General features: G+C 52.2%; 1 protein-coding gene across 1 annotated transcript; it reads left to right on the top strand.

Moving 5' to 3' along the window:
- Window positions 1-1,263: 1,263 nt before the first annotated feature.
- Window positions 1,264-13,821, top strand: LOC117067984. The gene is made up of 3 exons (XM_033185261.1): window positions 1,264-1,350; window positions 1,448-2,074; window positions 11,850-13,821. Exons 1-3 carry the CDS (start codon window positions 1,264-1,266, stop codon window positions 12,066-12,068), a joined length of 933 nt encoding a protein of 310 aa, XP_033041152.1. The 3' UTR covers window positions 12,069-13,821.
- Window positions 13,822-15,347: the final 1,526 nt, after the last annotated feature.

Genomic DNA, 15,347 nt, shown 5'->3' with positions numbered 1-15,347 from the left:
AAAAGGAAAGAAAACATTTTGGAAGCAAAATTTAGTTTTGTCATACTTCTACATTCATATTTAAGTGGATATAGAATAAAATTCCCATTTGGACGTATTTTCTCTCAGCAGTTCAAGCTCAACAGAACCTGCAAATGAGAGGAGGCTGCAGAAGCAAAGGATAAGAAGACACATCATGGTTGGGAGCGGTGGCTCATGCCTCTAATCCCAGCACTTTAGGAGGCTGAGGAAGGCGGATCACCTGACGTCAGGAGTCAAGACCAGCCTGGCCAACATGGTGAAAACCCGTCCCTACTAAAAATACAAAAATTAGCTGGGCGTGGTGGCGCACGCCTGTGGTCCCAGCTGCTCGGGAGGCTGAAGTGGGAGAATCGCTTGAACACAGGAGGCGGAGGTTGCAGTGAGCCGAGATTGCACCACTGCACTCCAGTCTGGGCTGGATCAAGACTCCATCTCAAAAAAAAAGAAGAAAGAAAAAGAAAAAGGACACATCAATCCTAAATCTAAATGTGGTACACACCTAAGAAGACACATCCATCCTAAATGTAGTACACACCTAATAACAGAGCTTCAAAAATACATGAAGCACCAAAAATGATAGAATTGAAAGGAGAAATGGACAAATCCACAATTAAAGTAGATATTTCCACACTTCTCACTTGGTAAAATCACTTGTAAAACCACTCTGCCCATTTTACAGAGGAAAAAACTGAGGCCTAAAAGGATAAGGGGTGAGGGCTGAAGTCAGTGGCAGAGCCAGGCTTAGGACCCAGATCTCAGGCACTCTCTACCTGCCCCCTGGACAACCACCTGCAGGAAGGGACTGGATTGTGAGGGGGTGTCCCCAGTCCCATGCAGGCTAAGGAGGAAGCAGGGTCTCAGGGCTGAGGTCAGGCAGGGGGGCCACTCCTTAGAAACCAATCAGCCAGGAATGCCACTGTTTATCATAGTTTCACTGATTGTAGGGAGGTTAGAACCTCTATTTGGGTCTCAGAAATAAAGAGAAGAGCCTGCAATTCCAGGATAACACGCTAACAAAGGGCCAAAACGCAAAGGCGTCCTGAGGGCTAAAATGGAAAGTGAAACTTTCAAGCTCCTTCTCTGACCTTGGCCAAGGTCGTTCCCTCTGGGTTCCCAGAATAGGAATGAACCCATGTAAGGCACAGGGAACAGAAAAAAGGAGGCAGGTAGAGGGACAGCCTTCAGCCTGGTGCAGCCATCCCGGTGGGACAACCCCAGGCAGGAGCCGCTCGGTGCCCGAGGATGGCGGGAAGTCGCTGGGCTGCGGCTGGGGCCGGAGGTGGGCGGAGGAGGGTCCGGCGCTCTTTTTCTCCAGATACGGAGCCCTACGTGTGGATCAGTCGCCTCCCGCCCAGGGTGTGAGCGCCCCCTCCCTTCTCAGCCTCCTTCGGCCTCTCCCCTCCCTCTCACATTTCCAACTCCCAAGGATAACTTGTCGCTCGCTTCAGACGCCCATGGCTTCTTTCAGTCCCTGGGACTCGGCTTTCTCCTCTACCTCTTTTGTCTATTTGTGCATTTGATGGTTTCTCTGGGCGCGCCCTTGGATCTGCTTCTCTCTTGCCTGTTATATTCTCTCTCTCTCTCTCTCTCTCTCTCCCCCCTCCCCGCCCTTCTCTCTCTCTCTGCTCTCTCTGGCCATCTGGGCGCTGCTCCTCCGCGCCTCTGGCCTTCCCGCGGAGCGCCAGGCCCATCTCCTCACCAGCAGCTCTGGGATCCGACGGCGCCGCGGGTGGGGGCAGGTGAGACGGCCGAGCCCCGCCCGGGCGGAGGCAGGAAGCGCTCGCGCCAATACCCCTCCCGGACCCTGTTCTCGCCCGCAACTCACTGGCGCCAGGGGGACGCAGGAGCACGAGCCCCTTCGCGCCCCCAGCGCCGTCGGCGTCGCTGCCCCAGACACAGACACTGCCTCGAGAGGCCTCACAGAGCGGGGGGCGGGCAGAGGGCGGCGACCTGGAGCCGCCTTATCCCCCGCCTTGGGCGCCGTCACAGTCCTCAGAAGCCCTGGGCTCCTGCAGTCTACCAACACGCGCGGCGGATGGCATGGTTCCGAGAGGTAGGTGAGGAGGCGGGCGCAGCCCTTCCTCTCACAGCTGGGGACTGCGGCGTGAAAGGCCCAAGCTGGACAGCCCCGTGGCTCGAGCTTTCAGGACCGACTGCCCGTGGCAGGCGTGGGCTACCCAGGGCCACCGGCTTAACCTTGATCTCCAGACCGAGGCAGTTTCCCGGGTGGGGCCTCGGGGCGCACCCGAAAACGCCTTGGCCTTCCCATCCGCTCGCACCCGACCCTACCTCTCCAAGAGAAGGTTTGTGTATGGGGAAAAGGGTCTCCTCCCCTCATTCTACCGGAAACCCTGGCTCCCCAGAGCCGGGTGCTCAGTGTCCCGCCCAGCCTGAGGCCCTGCGTCCTGGGCCTCCTGCTCACAACCCCGGATTCCACGCGGATGAGAGAGGCATGGGCCAGCCACCCTGAGCAGCCTTGGGGATGAGGAATCGCTTGGGAAGGAAGAAGGGCCACTTTTCCTAATGGAAATTAGAAATTGGCCTGGAACTCTTAGTCTAGACAGAAGCCCCCAGGTCCCCAAGGTGCAGAATCAGCTCTCCCGCGCGCTGTCTCTCTAGCTGCCTCCTAGCGTGGAAGGGGCAGAATACTTGGAGGAGTCTCTTGCTTTGGCTTTTGGGGGCCGCATAGATTTCCTTCCCCTCTGGACTGTGAGCAGCCTCCTGCCTGAGAGACCGTGTATCTGAATCTAAGGAATGCCAGGAGCCGCCATCTTATTTGAACCTCACACTCACAAAAACAGGGCATGTGCATTTTTGTGGAGGGGCCTGTTGTTTATGGGAGTAGGCAGAGGGCATCCAAAGGATTTCAAACTGTATGGACTGACTCATGGGTCAATACAAAAATTATTCGCCTTTGAAAAGGCACGTAGAGAAAAGCAAGCATAAAGGGGTGTGCATCGTGCATCGTGGGTATTGTGGAGTCTGGGAGGAATTAGTAAACCGCAGGAGTCGGCTAGGAATCTTATATGACAGCAACTGTGCCTCTCGGAGTAGTTAACCACCGTTTAAAGATTGAGGATTTATACAGACATGCAAAAGAGACATGAAATTATGTGCTCCCAATTGTGCTCAATAATAAAGGCAGTACAAGGGAAATTCATATTTTCATCTATATGCCTCCTCCCTCCCAAAGTAGACCATTGCCTGGTATATTTCACATATTCCACATACCAGAGGCGGAATGTGCAACTGACTGCCCAGGACTGTGCTTTCCAGTACAAATGGAAGCACAAAGATGCCTACTGGAGAGGACTTGAGTTCTCTTTTCTCAGTGCACTTCCCTAATCCTTTGAGGAAGCAAGTCCGGGGAGCCGTTCCTGATATGATCTTCCCTCCAAATCCCCTTTTGGAGCTGCAGCTCCTCGCTTTCCCTAAAGTCTGGTGCACTTGGCTGCAAGTCCCCATTTCCCCAGTTCAGAAAGGATGAAGCCTCCTGTACCCCAAACATATAGCCCTTGGCTCACCAGGAGAATTGCTCACCTTCTGCCGTGGTTTAGAACACCACCCTACACAGGCATACACATACACACTGCCCCAGAAGAAATGCAAAGAAAAGCTTTGCTAGTCCAAGCAAGGTGTTGTGGGAGACCTCAGAGACCCTTAGAAAGAGCCTTACTCTCCACATTGCAACTTGAAAGACCCAGGACATCCCTCCCACCCCCACAACAGACACAGTTCTCACCACCTGGGAAGGCACCAAGCCCACGAGGACAGGAGAATCTGTGGGGCTGGGAACTTCCCATCCTACCCACCCTGCCTCCAACTTCTTCTTGTTTCTGGCCAGATTAAAAGTCAAGCTTAAAGTGCTGTTGGGTTGGAGAGTTTTGTTATTTTAGTCTATTGATTCCTCTCCCTAGTTTTCTTCTCCCTCATCTTCCTTTTACTCCCAGGTTTTGCCCATTTTTTTTCTCTCTCTCCAAACAGAAAATCTGTGAATTTTCTGGGCTTGAACAGAAGGAATGAGGAGGGAAAGGAGGGAATATTTGACCTATCCAGGCAGCAGTCAGAACTGTAATTGACACCAAGTCATCCTAGCAGACCTTGTCCTCACAGGCTTAGAGGATATTTGATTCTACAGTCCCCCACCAGCACCCCAAGATTGAATGGTACCTCCTTCCTCAAGAGGGACTAAGGATTTGGGGCTTCTGCAGTTTTCAAAAATGGGAGAAGACAAAAATGCCATCATTATTCCAGTGGCCAGGTGTGGAGGGAGTCTGCAGTTTGGCCAGAGGCCTGGTCTCAGAGAAAGGAGTCTTGAGGGCTGGGGGGTTGGGGCAAGACCTAGGGCCAACTTGGTTCTGACCCTGCCTGCCAGTGGGGAACCTTGGGCTCTTCACCAAGTAAAGGCAAGATCAAGGGATTGGAGGTCTGAGTCCCTCTCTTGCCTAACTGCCCCAAAGGCCCCAGAAACTACTCTGGGCCAAAACTCAGAAACAAAAGAAAGAAACAAATACTGGAAACACCCAGATTTATAATCTGCTTAGACACCCAAACTCATCCTTAAAGCAGTAAATACAATTTATCTCCTTGGCTGCCTTGCAACTTTACACTCAGTTTGGCAATGTGTAGATGGGGTCAGCTTGAGTTTCAGAGCTTGGGGGTCCAGCGCTCAATGTCTAGACAGCTAGATCTGCGGCCTCTCACCTCCTTTCCTCATGTACCTCCTCTTGCTTCCTTCCCCTCCCAGGGCTTCTCAGAAAGTGACAGCTTTCTTGTAGAACTGTGAAATCCCACAATTTCAGAGGATTTCAAATTCCTTGAACTTCAGGTTGAGAACTATTTGGATTAATTAGAGAAGTTGTGTCTGGAAAATGTTGAGACCAAATGCGGGTCTTTACTTTTTTTTTCCTTTAGCTGATCTCAGTGCTTACCAGGTCAACTTTCACCTTTAAAAACACCCTGGTGGCAGTGTTTCTTTGCCACCACTGTCTGTAAAGCAAATGGCAAAAGCATCTCAGAGCTTTTAGTTGGGCCAGGGAATTCAAATGCCTCCTTTCTCAAGAAGATGCCAAAGTGGCCACCCTCAGCCCACTTTCCATCCTTGCCTCCTCTGCCCTTTCCCCAGCTGCAGTGATAGGAATAATGGCCTTTAACTTGCAGAGATCATTAAAGCTAAAGCCCCCACTCTTTCCCATCACCCCTCTTGGGGCCGTCTCAATCGCTTCTTCCACAGCCCTCCTCTTTTGAAGCACTCTCTAGTACTGTTAAAGACCGAATTTCAGCTAGAGCGAAGGTGGGGGCTTAGTCCAAAATAACCTAGATATGAAGTAACAGTAATGATTTTTTAAAAGGTAACTATGAACTCTAAAGCCTCAACCACCCAGAAAAGTTCCTCCTTAAATTGTTGACGGCGCTGGGTGCAGACACGCAAGGAGTGGCCAGAACGCCAGAAACTCCTTTAAGGAGAGAGAAGTCAGTGCCCAAATTCCTCATGCTTTAAAGCAATATAAGACTAGACAGTCCAAATTTTTACTCGTTAAACCTCTTCTTACCTCTTCCTCGGGTCTGTTCACTCCTTGGTCCAGGGAGCTCCTGGGCTCCAAGGTTAACCAGAGGGAACCAGAGGCTCCCCGCAGCAACCTTCTCGCTTCTGGGCTCCTCCTGGGGGCTGAGTGGTCCCCTTTGCCTTGCTATTCCCGCTGCGGCTCCTAGGGGGACAGCTCCATGGGACCAGGTCTCTTCGGGGGGTGGAGGGTCGCGGAAGTCGCGACCAGGGGTTGGAGACCGCTGAGTCCCTCCACTGCGGACCTGCCTGGGACTGCGTGGAATGGACCAAGTCCTCCGTCTAGGATTCCCTAGTGCACGACGGCGAGCGCCCCGCAGTGCTCCGCTGGCGATCTGCACCTGTGTCCCGGGGCTGGGCGCAGAGTGAAGAACTCCGTGCAAGCTGGTGACCGGCTCCGCTACTGCCTCCCTGCTGTGAGCAGGAGAAGAGGAAGTCTGCCCCACAGGGAGGTGGCCGGGCGGGAGCCGCAGAGTCAGCGTTGAGAGGAGGGTCAGCGGCACCTCGGGATTCCGCGCGCCTTCAGCTCCCTCTCGCAGACAGCCCAGCCTCGGGTTGGCGCCGCAGTGATGGAAACTGGGGAGGGCCTAGGTTGGAGTCCCAGTAGTCTGGAGGAGGGGGCCAAAGCAGAGGATTAGGAACCGGGCTTTCATATCCAGCCTCGGCGCCCGGAAGCGGTACTTAAGGGGCGAAGTGAGGCCACAATTACAAAGGTGCGCCCTCCGATGCCTCAACGTCAAGGGCCTGTAGATTCACAACCTCCGCCGTCGGGGAAGGGGGAAGATGAGGTGTGATAGGGAGGCTATATCCAGCCACCAGCGCAGGGAGTGGCTCTAAACGCTGACCCAGCGCCTCGCCCCAAGCGGGATCTTGGCGCGCGGATAGACCGAGCCCGGGGTGGGGCGCCTTGCAGGGCTCCCTCGCCCTTACCGAATGAGCATCTTCTTCCTGATTTGCTGCTCAGAGAGGGAGTGGGTCCTAGTCTCTGAATCTCAGCGCTCCCGACTACCTCGCTGGTCCTAACGAACAGTTCATCTGCTCCCTCCTGGCCGCCTGCGCCAGCGCCGCTCACCCACTTTTCCAGCCCTGGATTTCCTCTCCCCGAATGCGACCTTCCTTCCCACAATTAACAAATGATCTAGCGAAACCCCGCCAGGTCCCCAGCAGAGGAGCACCTCCATCCGCCCGAACCAGCCAATTAATCAGAGTATTAAGGAGCCTGAGGAGTTGTAATTGGGTGGTTTGGGACGAGGGGGCGCTGAGGAGGTCATTAACCCCAGCGTAAAGATGGGGAACGGAGACGCGCCTGGCCGCCTCTGCCGCCCCTCTGGGCTCTTCTTAGCACGCGGGTTTTGGCCACTCCACCTGCCTGCTGCGCTCCAGTTCCCGCCTCCAGTCCAGCTACTTCACTTCTCTCTTTGTCATTCTCCGCCTTTTCTCTGACAGCCGTCCAGGGCCCCTTTCTTTGTGCCTACTTCTGTCTACCTGTCCAGCTGCCTCTTGCACCCTTTTTTTGACCCAGCGGCCAAGAAAACTCAAAGGTCATGGCTGTTGGCCCCCGCTGATGGTCTCTGGGCTCTGGGGTCTCAGACAGTTCCTCAGGGCTGGTTGGAAATGGTGGGAGCTGGAGATTTGGACACTATACCCATTCCCCAAGAGAAGGGCATTTGCAAAGGGGAAGTGTTTCCTGAAACGTTCAATTCTCTTTCGGTATGAGATGGCTTTGGACAAGGTGGCAAATGGCGGAAGGTCCAGGCCCCAGTGGATAAAAGCTCCATATCACTTTGATTAGAGACACAGAGACCTTGCATACTCCTTGTCTGAAAAGGCAAATACGGAGGAGGTAGTGACTGGGTGTTGTGGCCTGCCTGGTCTCTCCCTAGCACCTGCGACCTGGTGCCTAGTGTTCCAGGAAGTCCAGGTGACAGTGTCTATTCAACCTTGTGGAACAAGAAATTGTTTATCCTTTTAATTTGTCTTGTCAGATACCCAAGTCTATTACAACGCTTCCCTCTGCATTACGTTTTTGGTTGGTTGTATAAGAATGGTGGATGAGAGGTTCTTAACATTTTGGGGGGCCGCTCCCTGATATGATAATTTAAATTTTGATGAACAATATTGATTCCCCTCTACCCAGAAAAAAAAAATGCACTTACGTAGTACTCACCAAATCCCACAATGTCAGAGAGTTTCAGTCTCCTGAGACACCAAGTTAAGAACTACAATTTGTATAGATCAAAGGAGCTGGTGTCTGGGAAATGCCGAGGCCAAATATAGTCAGTTTACGTAGCTCTTCACCCTTTCTCTTGGCTGACATCTCCATTTTGCCAGGTCAACCTTCACCTTTAACAACACTCCGGTGGCAGTGTCCTCTCCCCACCATTACCTGTAGGGTCTGGTCTCCCAGTGGGAGTCAGTCTTTCCTTCCCAGCAGCTGGAAGCCTGAGAACGTGGGAAGAGCTTTGCTGGGGAAAGCTGATCTTGGACTGGCCAGCGGTTGGAAGTGCAATGGAAGGAAATCAGGCTTAAGCAGCTTCCCAGGGACTTAAAACCATACCAGGACTCCTGAAAGGGAAGACTATCTGGAAACAGCCTCCTAACTAAAGCTGTCTGTAAGTCAAGCAAATGGGGATTGGGCAATAGAATGTTCCTTTGTGTCCCTTATTGACTCACTTACTACTTTTCCTCAGGGACCCCAGCTCTACTTGAGGCTGATTTAGCCAAGGTTAGAGGCTAGGGAATACCAAATGCTGGACTTAAAGGGGAAGGATTTGCTCCCTAATATTTTAGTAATCTTGTTTGTAAGAGATAAACAGCATGTGACCTCTGACTATCCTGGGGGACCTCCTAATTACGCCCAGCCTCATGGGTTGTGGCCTGTTTAGACACAGAGTGTAAAGAAGGACTTAGCTGTTCTTCCCCAGCCTATTAAGTTTCCTGGCCGTCTCCCCACCTGTGTGAATTGACCAAGCTAAATCTCCCAGGAGAAAAATCAGGCTTCTTTGGGGTCTGGGAAGTAAATAAACTTCATTTTTTGAGGACTATGTTAAGACAAATTAGGATAACTGGAAATTATCTGGCTAATTGTACCCTCTCCTCCAAACATACTTATACTCCAAACCCAAGCCCTCCTAGCTGCTCCTCAATTGTCTATACATTTCAAACAAATGTGACTTGGCACAGGAAAGACTCCAACTCATTTCTAGTTGCCCTTCTCTGCGCTGCACAACCACCACCCACCTACCCAGCAGTTCGAGGCTGTGACAAGAAACCAATGGTTGGCTAATAGTATTCAGACCCCTGCCTGAAAATACAAAGAAAAAAATAAACAATTCTCTTCTTGGGACAGCTTAAACTGGATAATCCTGGCTGTGAAAACCTGACCTAAATGCTTTTAATCAGAGCAGAAGAAATATATGCTCATTTGCTCCTTATTTTACTAATTAAAGAAAGCTAATTGGTGTTCTCAGAAACTTCCGACTGAGGGTCAGGAGCCTCTAGTCATCTCTTTGCCTGCCCCACCCCTCCCTGCACTGGGCCCTGCACTGTGGAGTTGGCCTTTTTCTGATAGACAGTTGGAAGGGGGTGCTCCCGACCTTCTGGCTCCACCCCTGCATTAGAACTTTGGCCCTGAAAAGGCAGTGCTGCTATTGGCCAGAAGTTTTTGCCCAGCAGGCTTGTCCCCTTTCTTGTGTCCTGGACTTGTTTCTAGGAGCCAAGACCTCTTGCTGGTTGCCACATCAGCACTGCTAACTGGTAGGGTGCAGCCCTGCTGAAGCCCCAGAGCTCAGCCCAGTGCTGGGCACAGTAGGTGCTCAGGAAATGATTGCTGAATGTGGAATGAAAGTCCCCAGCAGGCAAAAGCCTGTGACTTCTTTCAGTGGGGCGGTGGTCCTCTGGGACGAGTGCATGGAGAACTTCAGGGCCGCCTCCTGGGTACCCAGGAAGTAGGTAAGACCTGGTTTTTGTCAAGCATTTCTCAGATGTTCTGTTTTATTCCAGCTTCCTGGCCCCCTATTTCTTGTCTACCCATTTTCTAAGGCAGGACCATGCTCACCACAGCAAAGGGAAAGAACTCCTTGAAAAGTCAAAGGAATACAAGTCACCACTTCTCAGACCTTTCCCCTGTGAGATCCAGATACTTCAGGCTAAAGGGAGTTTGAACCTGAAATGAGCCAGATAATTGCCCCAATTCTCTGTACCTTATTGAAGAGGTAGTTACAGGTCAAGGGGTCCAAGGGGCCTCGCTTTTATAGACATTGCTCTAAGTCAAGAGAATACGTTATACATATACAGCTGAGACGCACACACTCCGTCCTAGGCCGGCTCTCTGTGAACAAAGCAGATTTCCTCCTTGCCACTCACCTCCTATTCCCATTTTCCCCCTCCTCTTTTCTCTTCTTCCTCCTCCTTGTTATTAGTAGTTACTATTTACTAAATGCTGCCTGTGCACCAGGTATTGTGCTAAATGCTAGACACATAGTAAATCATAGTACATTAATTAATCCTTACATTAACTTTAAGAGTTAAGACACCAGATTTTACAGATGCAGAAACTAAGAGTTATTTTTCAAGCATGAAACACGTGTGTGTGTGTGTGTGTGTGAGAGAGAGAGAGAGAGAGAGAGAGAGAGAGATACGGGCAGATCTGAGTGCTCAAGTGTTATAAAGATAGAAATAAAGAAAATTGAGAATGAGGAGATCTTAAAGTTTTGAAACATAGAATGCTTTAATAGGATGCAGATAGTTTCTCCTGCCCTAAAGTGAACAAAGAAGTGAGGCAATTAACTGGCTAATTCCAAGACCCAAATGCTTTCCCTTGAAATGGGCGGATAATGAGGCTGACAGTATGTTCACAGTTGAATTCGCCTGATGTTGCTCCATTTTTTCCCCTTAACTTTAGCGAATCCATTGGGCAATCACAGTGAGATGCACAGACGTCGCCCCAGACGTGCACATATTCACACACACACTCACATACAGGAATGCTGACACACACAGACCTGACTTTATTCTGCCTCTAGAGTCTTTTATGACTCAACCTCCGGAATGAAAATAGGGGTTGGAGCGATATAATGTGTCCGAGGGCGCAGCTGCTCCAGATGTGCGCTGGGTAATTAGGCATCCTCAAGAGCTCGTGCCCGGCTGGGAAATGCACCTCTTGTGGGACTGCAGATCCCAGCAGGCACCCATCATAGTCTGCCCCATAGTAGATGCCTGTCCTTTGCTGCCTGGTCCCAGCAGCCTGTCCCTCCTCTTCTTCCCTTCTTCCTCCGCAGGTGATTCTCTGGCGCCTCTGTTTTAGGAATAACTGCAGAAATGTCTCTCAGAGGGCTCTGCAGTATAAAATGGCATCTCTGCCACAGGGGAAGGAGAAGAGGGACCCTGGTTTCTCCTATCCTGCTCTTCCTAGGCCCTGGACGTCTCTGAGGGGCTCATTCCAGAACAAGACCTCTCTTTCCTTGCTCCACAAGAATTTAACAAAGAGGCCCTATTTGGGTCAAGTAGGAGAGTGGCCTGACTGGCCCTAACACCCCTGGTTTGGGGGCTGCGGAGCAGTCCTGTTGCTGGCAGCTTCTCTTAGTTGTTGAGCCTCTTTCACAAAGTGTTCGCACTTCTCAACTTCCCTGTCCAGTAGGTCTTCATCTGGGCACCTTGGGGCCTAAGGCACTTGGCCAGGGTTGTGCAGCTAGGGAGGTCATAAGTGAGGAGTTAGCATTTATTGGAAGAGAGGGGACTGGATTTGTCCTGGCTCTGAATCCTGACCCAGCTGTCCCTATGTCCGCCTCCAGTTTTCTTATGGGCCTCCACAAATTTGAAATTCAAGAAACGCCAAACGTCCAACATAGAAAACAACAAAAAGCTGCCTTTCTGGAGATGAATTTTGCTTATAAGAAAGACACGTTTTGAGGGGGTGAATCGTTATGGTAATTTCGGATAAAGAACATTCCCCTTGGAATAGAGGGCTCCTCCTCCAGCCCTGCTTCACCACTTTTAATAGCTGCTCTGATCTTGGGCTAATCACTTAATCCCTTTGGACCTCAGTGTCTTCTTTTGCAAGCTGGGGGAGGGGGTTAAAGATGCTGGCGCTGCCCTCTAGCCTGCTGCTGGGGAGATCAAAGGAGATTCGGGCTGTGGAAGGCTCCCTAGCGTCGGAGATGGGGTTAGGAGGTAAGGGCCAGGGGGTGGGGGCGGATGGGGCCTTAATTAGCTGTGGATTTCTGTCCCAGCGCACTCATTTAACCGTGTTTCTCTTGGTTGCCAGAGGGCGCCAAAGGCGACATGCCGGCGGCCAGCTCCAGGCCGAGCCCCGAGCGCCTGCGGGAACAGGCCCCTTCACCCGGCGCGGGACGCAGAGCTGCGCGAGAATCTTGTTCAGCGCGGACTCAACGCCAGGGCGCCGCCTAGAGGTCGGTTTCTCTCTCGGCCTCACCCGCCGGGAGACCACAGAGCTGCTTCCCCAGCCGCCCGCCGCCAGAAATAGGAAAAAAAAAAAAAAAAATCCAGCTGGGGTCTAGGAACTCGGCTTCTGGCACCTCTAACTTCTCCGAGACTGTCTCCTCCCTCCCCGCCCCGTAATGAACCCCGTGAAGGGAGACGGGCCAGGAAGTCCCAGAAATATTTATTCTTGTGACTCTCACAAATGGAAGAGGGTCTCAATTTTTGTTTAAGGATCTTGTGTTCTGCGTCTGTTGTCTACACTGCCTTCTCTCACCATCCAAATTGTCCAGCCCCCCCTCCAGTTATGCTAGAACTCTGCTTTATCTTCAAGGAAGAAAGGGAGTGGGGAGAAGCTACCTCTAAACCCTCCAGCATGGCCATCAATTTTCTTAATAATTTGGAGATCAACATGCTTTTGGAAAAATGTTTGGAAAACGTCTGGGGGTGAAAAGAAATGTTGCCTAACTGGCCTTTACTCACCGAGTGACCATCATCTCAGCTAGTTAGTGTATGAGCGGCACCAGCACCCCGACCATGGGTGTCCGTGCTGAGCTTCTGAAAGTTGACTTCTCCTTGGGGGAGCCCTCGGAAAGACACAGCTGGTATCTATGGGAACGGCTTTGGGGTGTCCTTTGGCACCATACAGAGAATTTTATTTTTTTAACTGGAATCCATGGCCTGGGTTCTTGGGATGGGGGTAGGAGGAAGCCACAAAGCCCCTGGAAATGTATGCAAAACATATGGGTGTGCAGGTGCATCATCATAGGGCTATAATCTCTTCAGTTTTTCCAAAGAGTCTAAGACTGTAAAAGATTTCCATCTCCTTTTCTCAGCCAGGGAGCCACAGCGACCCAGGCCAGCAACAGGCTGGGAACCAGCACACTGACCGGCCCCCACCAGGTGCCTGATAGGGGATGGGTAATAACACTCTTGAATGGTCTGGAAACTGCTGGCCCCTCAGTCCAGCCCTCCTCCCAGAGGGAAATCCTGATAGAAGGAGTGACAGCCAGTAGCTGCCATCTCAGTATTTTGAATAAAAATATAACATGATAAAAGCAAATGAGAGAGGTTGGAGGGGCCTCCCCATGCAAATCCTGGAATATGAATGCTGGCCAGAAATAAGATACTTCCTGTCCTCCAGCTGTTAAAGAGCTCCCCACTTCCTCCCTCTTGGTGCTGGGAAGGGGCCAGAGGGCACTGCCCCCAAACCACCACCCACCTCTGGAGAGCTGGGGCAGAGTGGGATTGCCTGCCGCGGAGTTAGCCCTTCAGAAAATTCAAAACCTGTACTGCCTAGTATTTTCCCTGCCCGTTTCTTTTTTTTTTTTTTTATCAGATTTTAAAAATATCCAGCAGCACTTTGGTGCCTTTTCTTGGGGTTGGGGAGTGGGGTTATCTATGTGTGTATCTATGGGAAGGTGGATGCCTTCAGTGCACTAAACCCCCTCCTGGGCCTGCAGCTGGACCTCACTACTGTACCTGAACACTCTGCCTCAGCCTGAGCTAATCTTAGCCATCCATTGTGTCTCAAAACTGAACTCGCGGTGTTTTGGGGTGAATAACTGTGAGGCAGGATGGAGAACCTTTTGCTCTCCCATCCAGAAAGGCACCTAACCAGGCCCCTGGAGCAGACAAAAGGAGCAGGACGTCAATCACTTCGCTCCCAGTTCTCTGAAGCCCAAGATGAAACGGGATTTTCCTTCATTTTGGTTCGGAGGCCTAGTAGAGAATTTGGATTCCACGAAGTTTTGAACAAAGTAAATGGTTCAGAGCAGGCAAAAACTGTGGAAACTTGAGGCCTCGGTAGTAGTGGTTTTATTTGATTTTGAGGCTTTAAAGAGATGAGGAGACGGTGGTGGAGCTCCGCCACGCAGCGTGGCTCTCACTGCCACTCCGAGGAAGACCGACCAATCCCTAGGGTTTATCCTCTGGGAGCCCCCGGCCCACTCAGCCCCCTTCAGGCCTTGGGAGTCACCCCGAGTCTTATCTTCTGCCCCCTTCCAGCAAGTACCCGGCAATAAACACGCAGGGCTGGGCAAAGGTCTGGTCGCTAGAAACGGAAAAGGAAAGAGAAAAGTAAAGTTAAACCAAAACAAAAAACCCTTGGGCCGGGCGCGGTTGCTCACGCCTGTAATCCCAGCACTTTGGGAGGCCGAGGAGGGTGGATCACGAGGTCAGGAGTTCGAGATCAGCCTGGCCAACATCGTGAAACCCCGTCTCTACTAAAAATACAAAAATTAGCAGGGCATGGTGGCGGGCGCCTGTAGTTCCAGCTACTTGGGAGGCTGAGGCAGGAGAATCGCTTGAACCCGGGAGGCGGAGGTTGCAGTGAGCCGAGATCCTGCCACTGCACCCCATCCTGGGTGACACAGCGGGACTCTAAAGAAAAAAAGTCTGAAAAAAAAAAAAAAGAAAGAAAGAAAAGAAAAAACCCGCTTTCAGCGGAAAGATGCAAAAAATGGAGGCCACCGGGCGTGGTTGGGAGAGCCTGGGCTTTCACAAGGAAGCGCCAGGGAGCCCAGCTCTGCTTTGGCGAGGAGCGGGGAACCTCATCCCAAGCCCGGCGAGCCAAGCCGATCGTAGGGTGTGCGCGGGGTTCTGTGGATTTTCCGTGTAGGCGGCGGCTTCCAGTCTCTGCCCGGCGCGGGCTGGGTCAGCGTGGACTCCTCCGAAAGAAGAGCGCGCCTGGCGGCGGGTTCGGCGGAGGCCAAGGCCCGGGGGCCGGGGCTGCTTCTCTCCACGCGGACAAAGTGTGAAGGCAAAGAAAGGGGCCGAGGCGGGTGCTTCTGCCGCTCGTAAATTTGTTTCCCCTTCCTTTTAATCCGCCCCGGACGTCTTTCTTTTCAGGACAAGAGGGGATGTAAACCGTTTGAAGTTCATCAACACGGTGAAGTTTTATTGTATTTCCGGTCCCCAAGATTTATACCCGGGAGGGGGAGCGGGCGGCCAGGCGGACTTCCTCGCTACCTCAGACTTCCCTGCCGGACACGTGGCCACTCGGACCCTCGCTTCGGGGCGAGGGCGGGCGGGAGCCTGGACTGGGCCGCGGCCGCTGGCTCCGCACCTTCCGACGGCGGTGCACGGCCGGCACCGCCGCCGCCCAGGTAAGTCCGCCGCCGCCCTCGGCCTGCACAGCCGCGGTTCTGGGATGGGTGCGGGTGTGGGCGTGAGTACCTGTGACCAGGCGGGTGTCTGGAGAGGCATGGGTGAGGAGCCGGCACGTTAGGGGGCCAAGGACCCAGACCCAAGGTCAGGAAGGAGGAAGCAAATTTGTTCTCTGCGTCCCAATCACCAGTCCTTAGCCTCTTAGTCCTTATTCTGC

This window comes from Trachypithecus francoisi, unplaced genomic scaffold, assembly GCF_009764315.1.
Source record: "Trachypithecus francoisi isolate TF-2019V2 unplaced genomic scaffold, Tfra_2.0 Lachesis_group20, whole genome shotgun sequence".
NCBI classification, from domain to species: Eukaryota; Metazoa; Chordata; class Mammalia; order Primates; family Cercopithecidae; genus Trachypithecus; species Trachypithecus francoisi.
Note: the sequence above shows the minus strand (reverse complement) of the source record. Positions and strands in the feature narration are given on the sequence as shown.

What these genes read in the sequence shown, in the direction of transcription:
- LOC117067984 (XM_033185261.1), top strand. Translation starts at nt 1,264, where the DNA reads ATGGCGGGAAGTCGCTGGGCTGCGGCTGGGGCCGGAGGTGGGCGGAGG. An exon ending in CTCCAGATACGGAGCCCTAC is followed by an intron (nt 1,351 to 1,447) that starts GTGTGGATCAGT and finishes CCAACTCCCAAG; the next exon opens with GATAACTTGTCGCTCGCTTC. An exon ending in GGATGGCATGGTTCCGAGAG is followed by an intron (nt 2,075 to 11,849) that starts GTAGGTGAGGAG and finishes CTTGGTTGCCAG; the next exon opens with AGGGCGCCAAAGGCGACATG.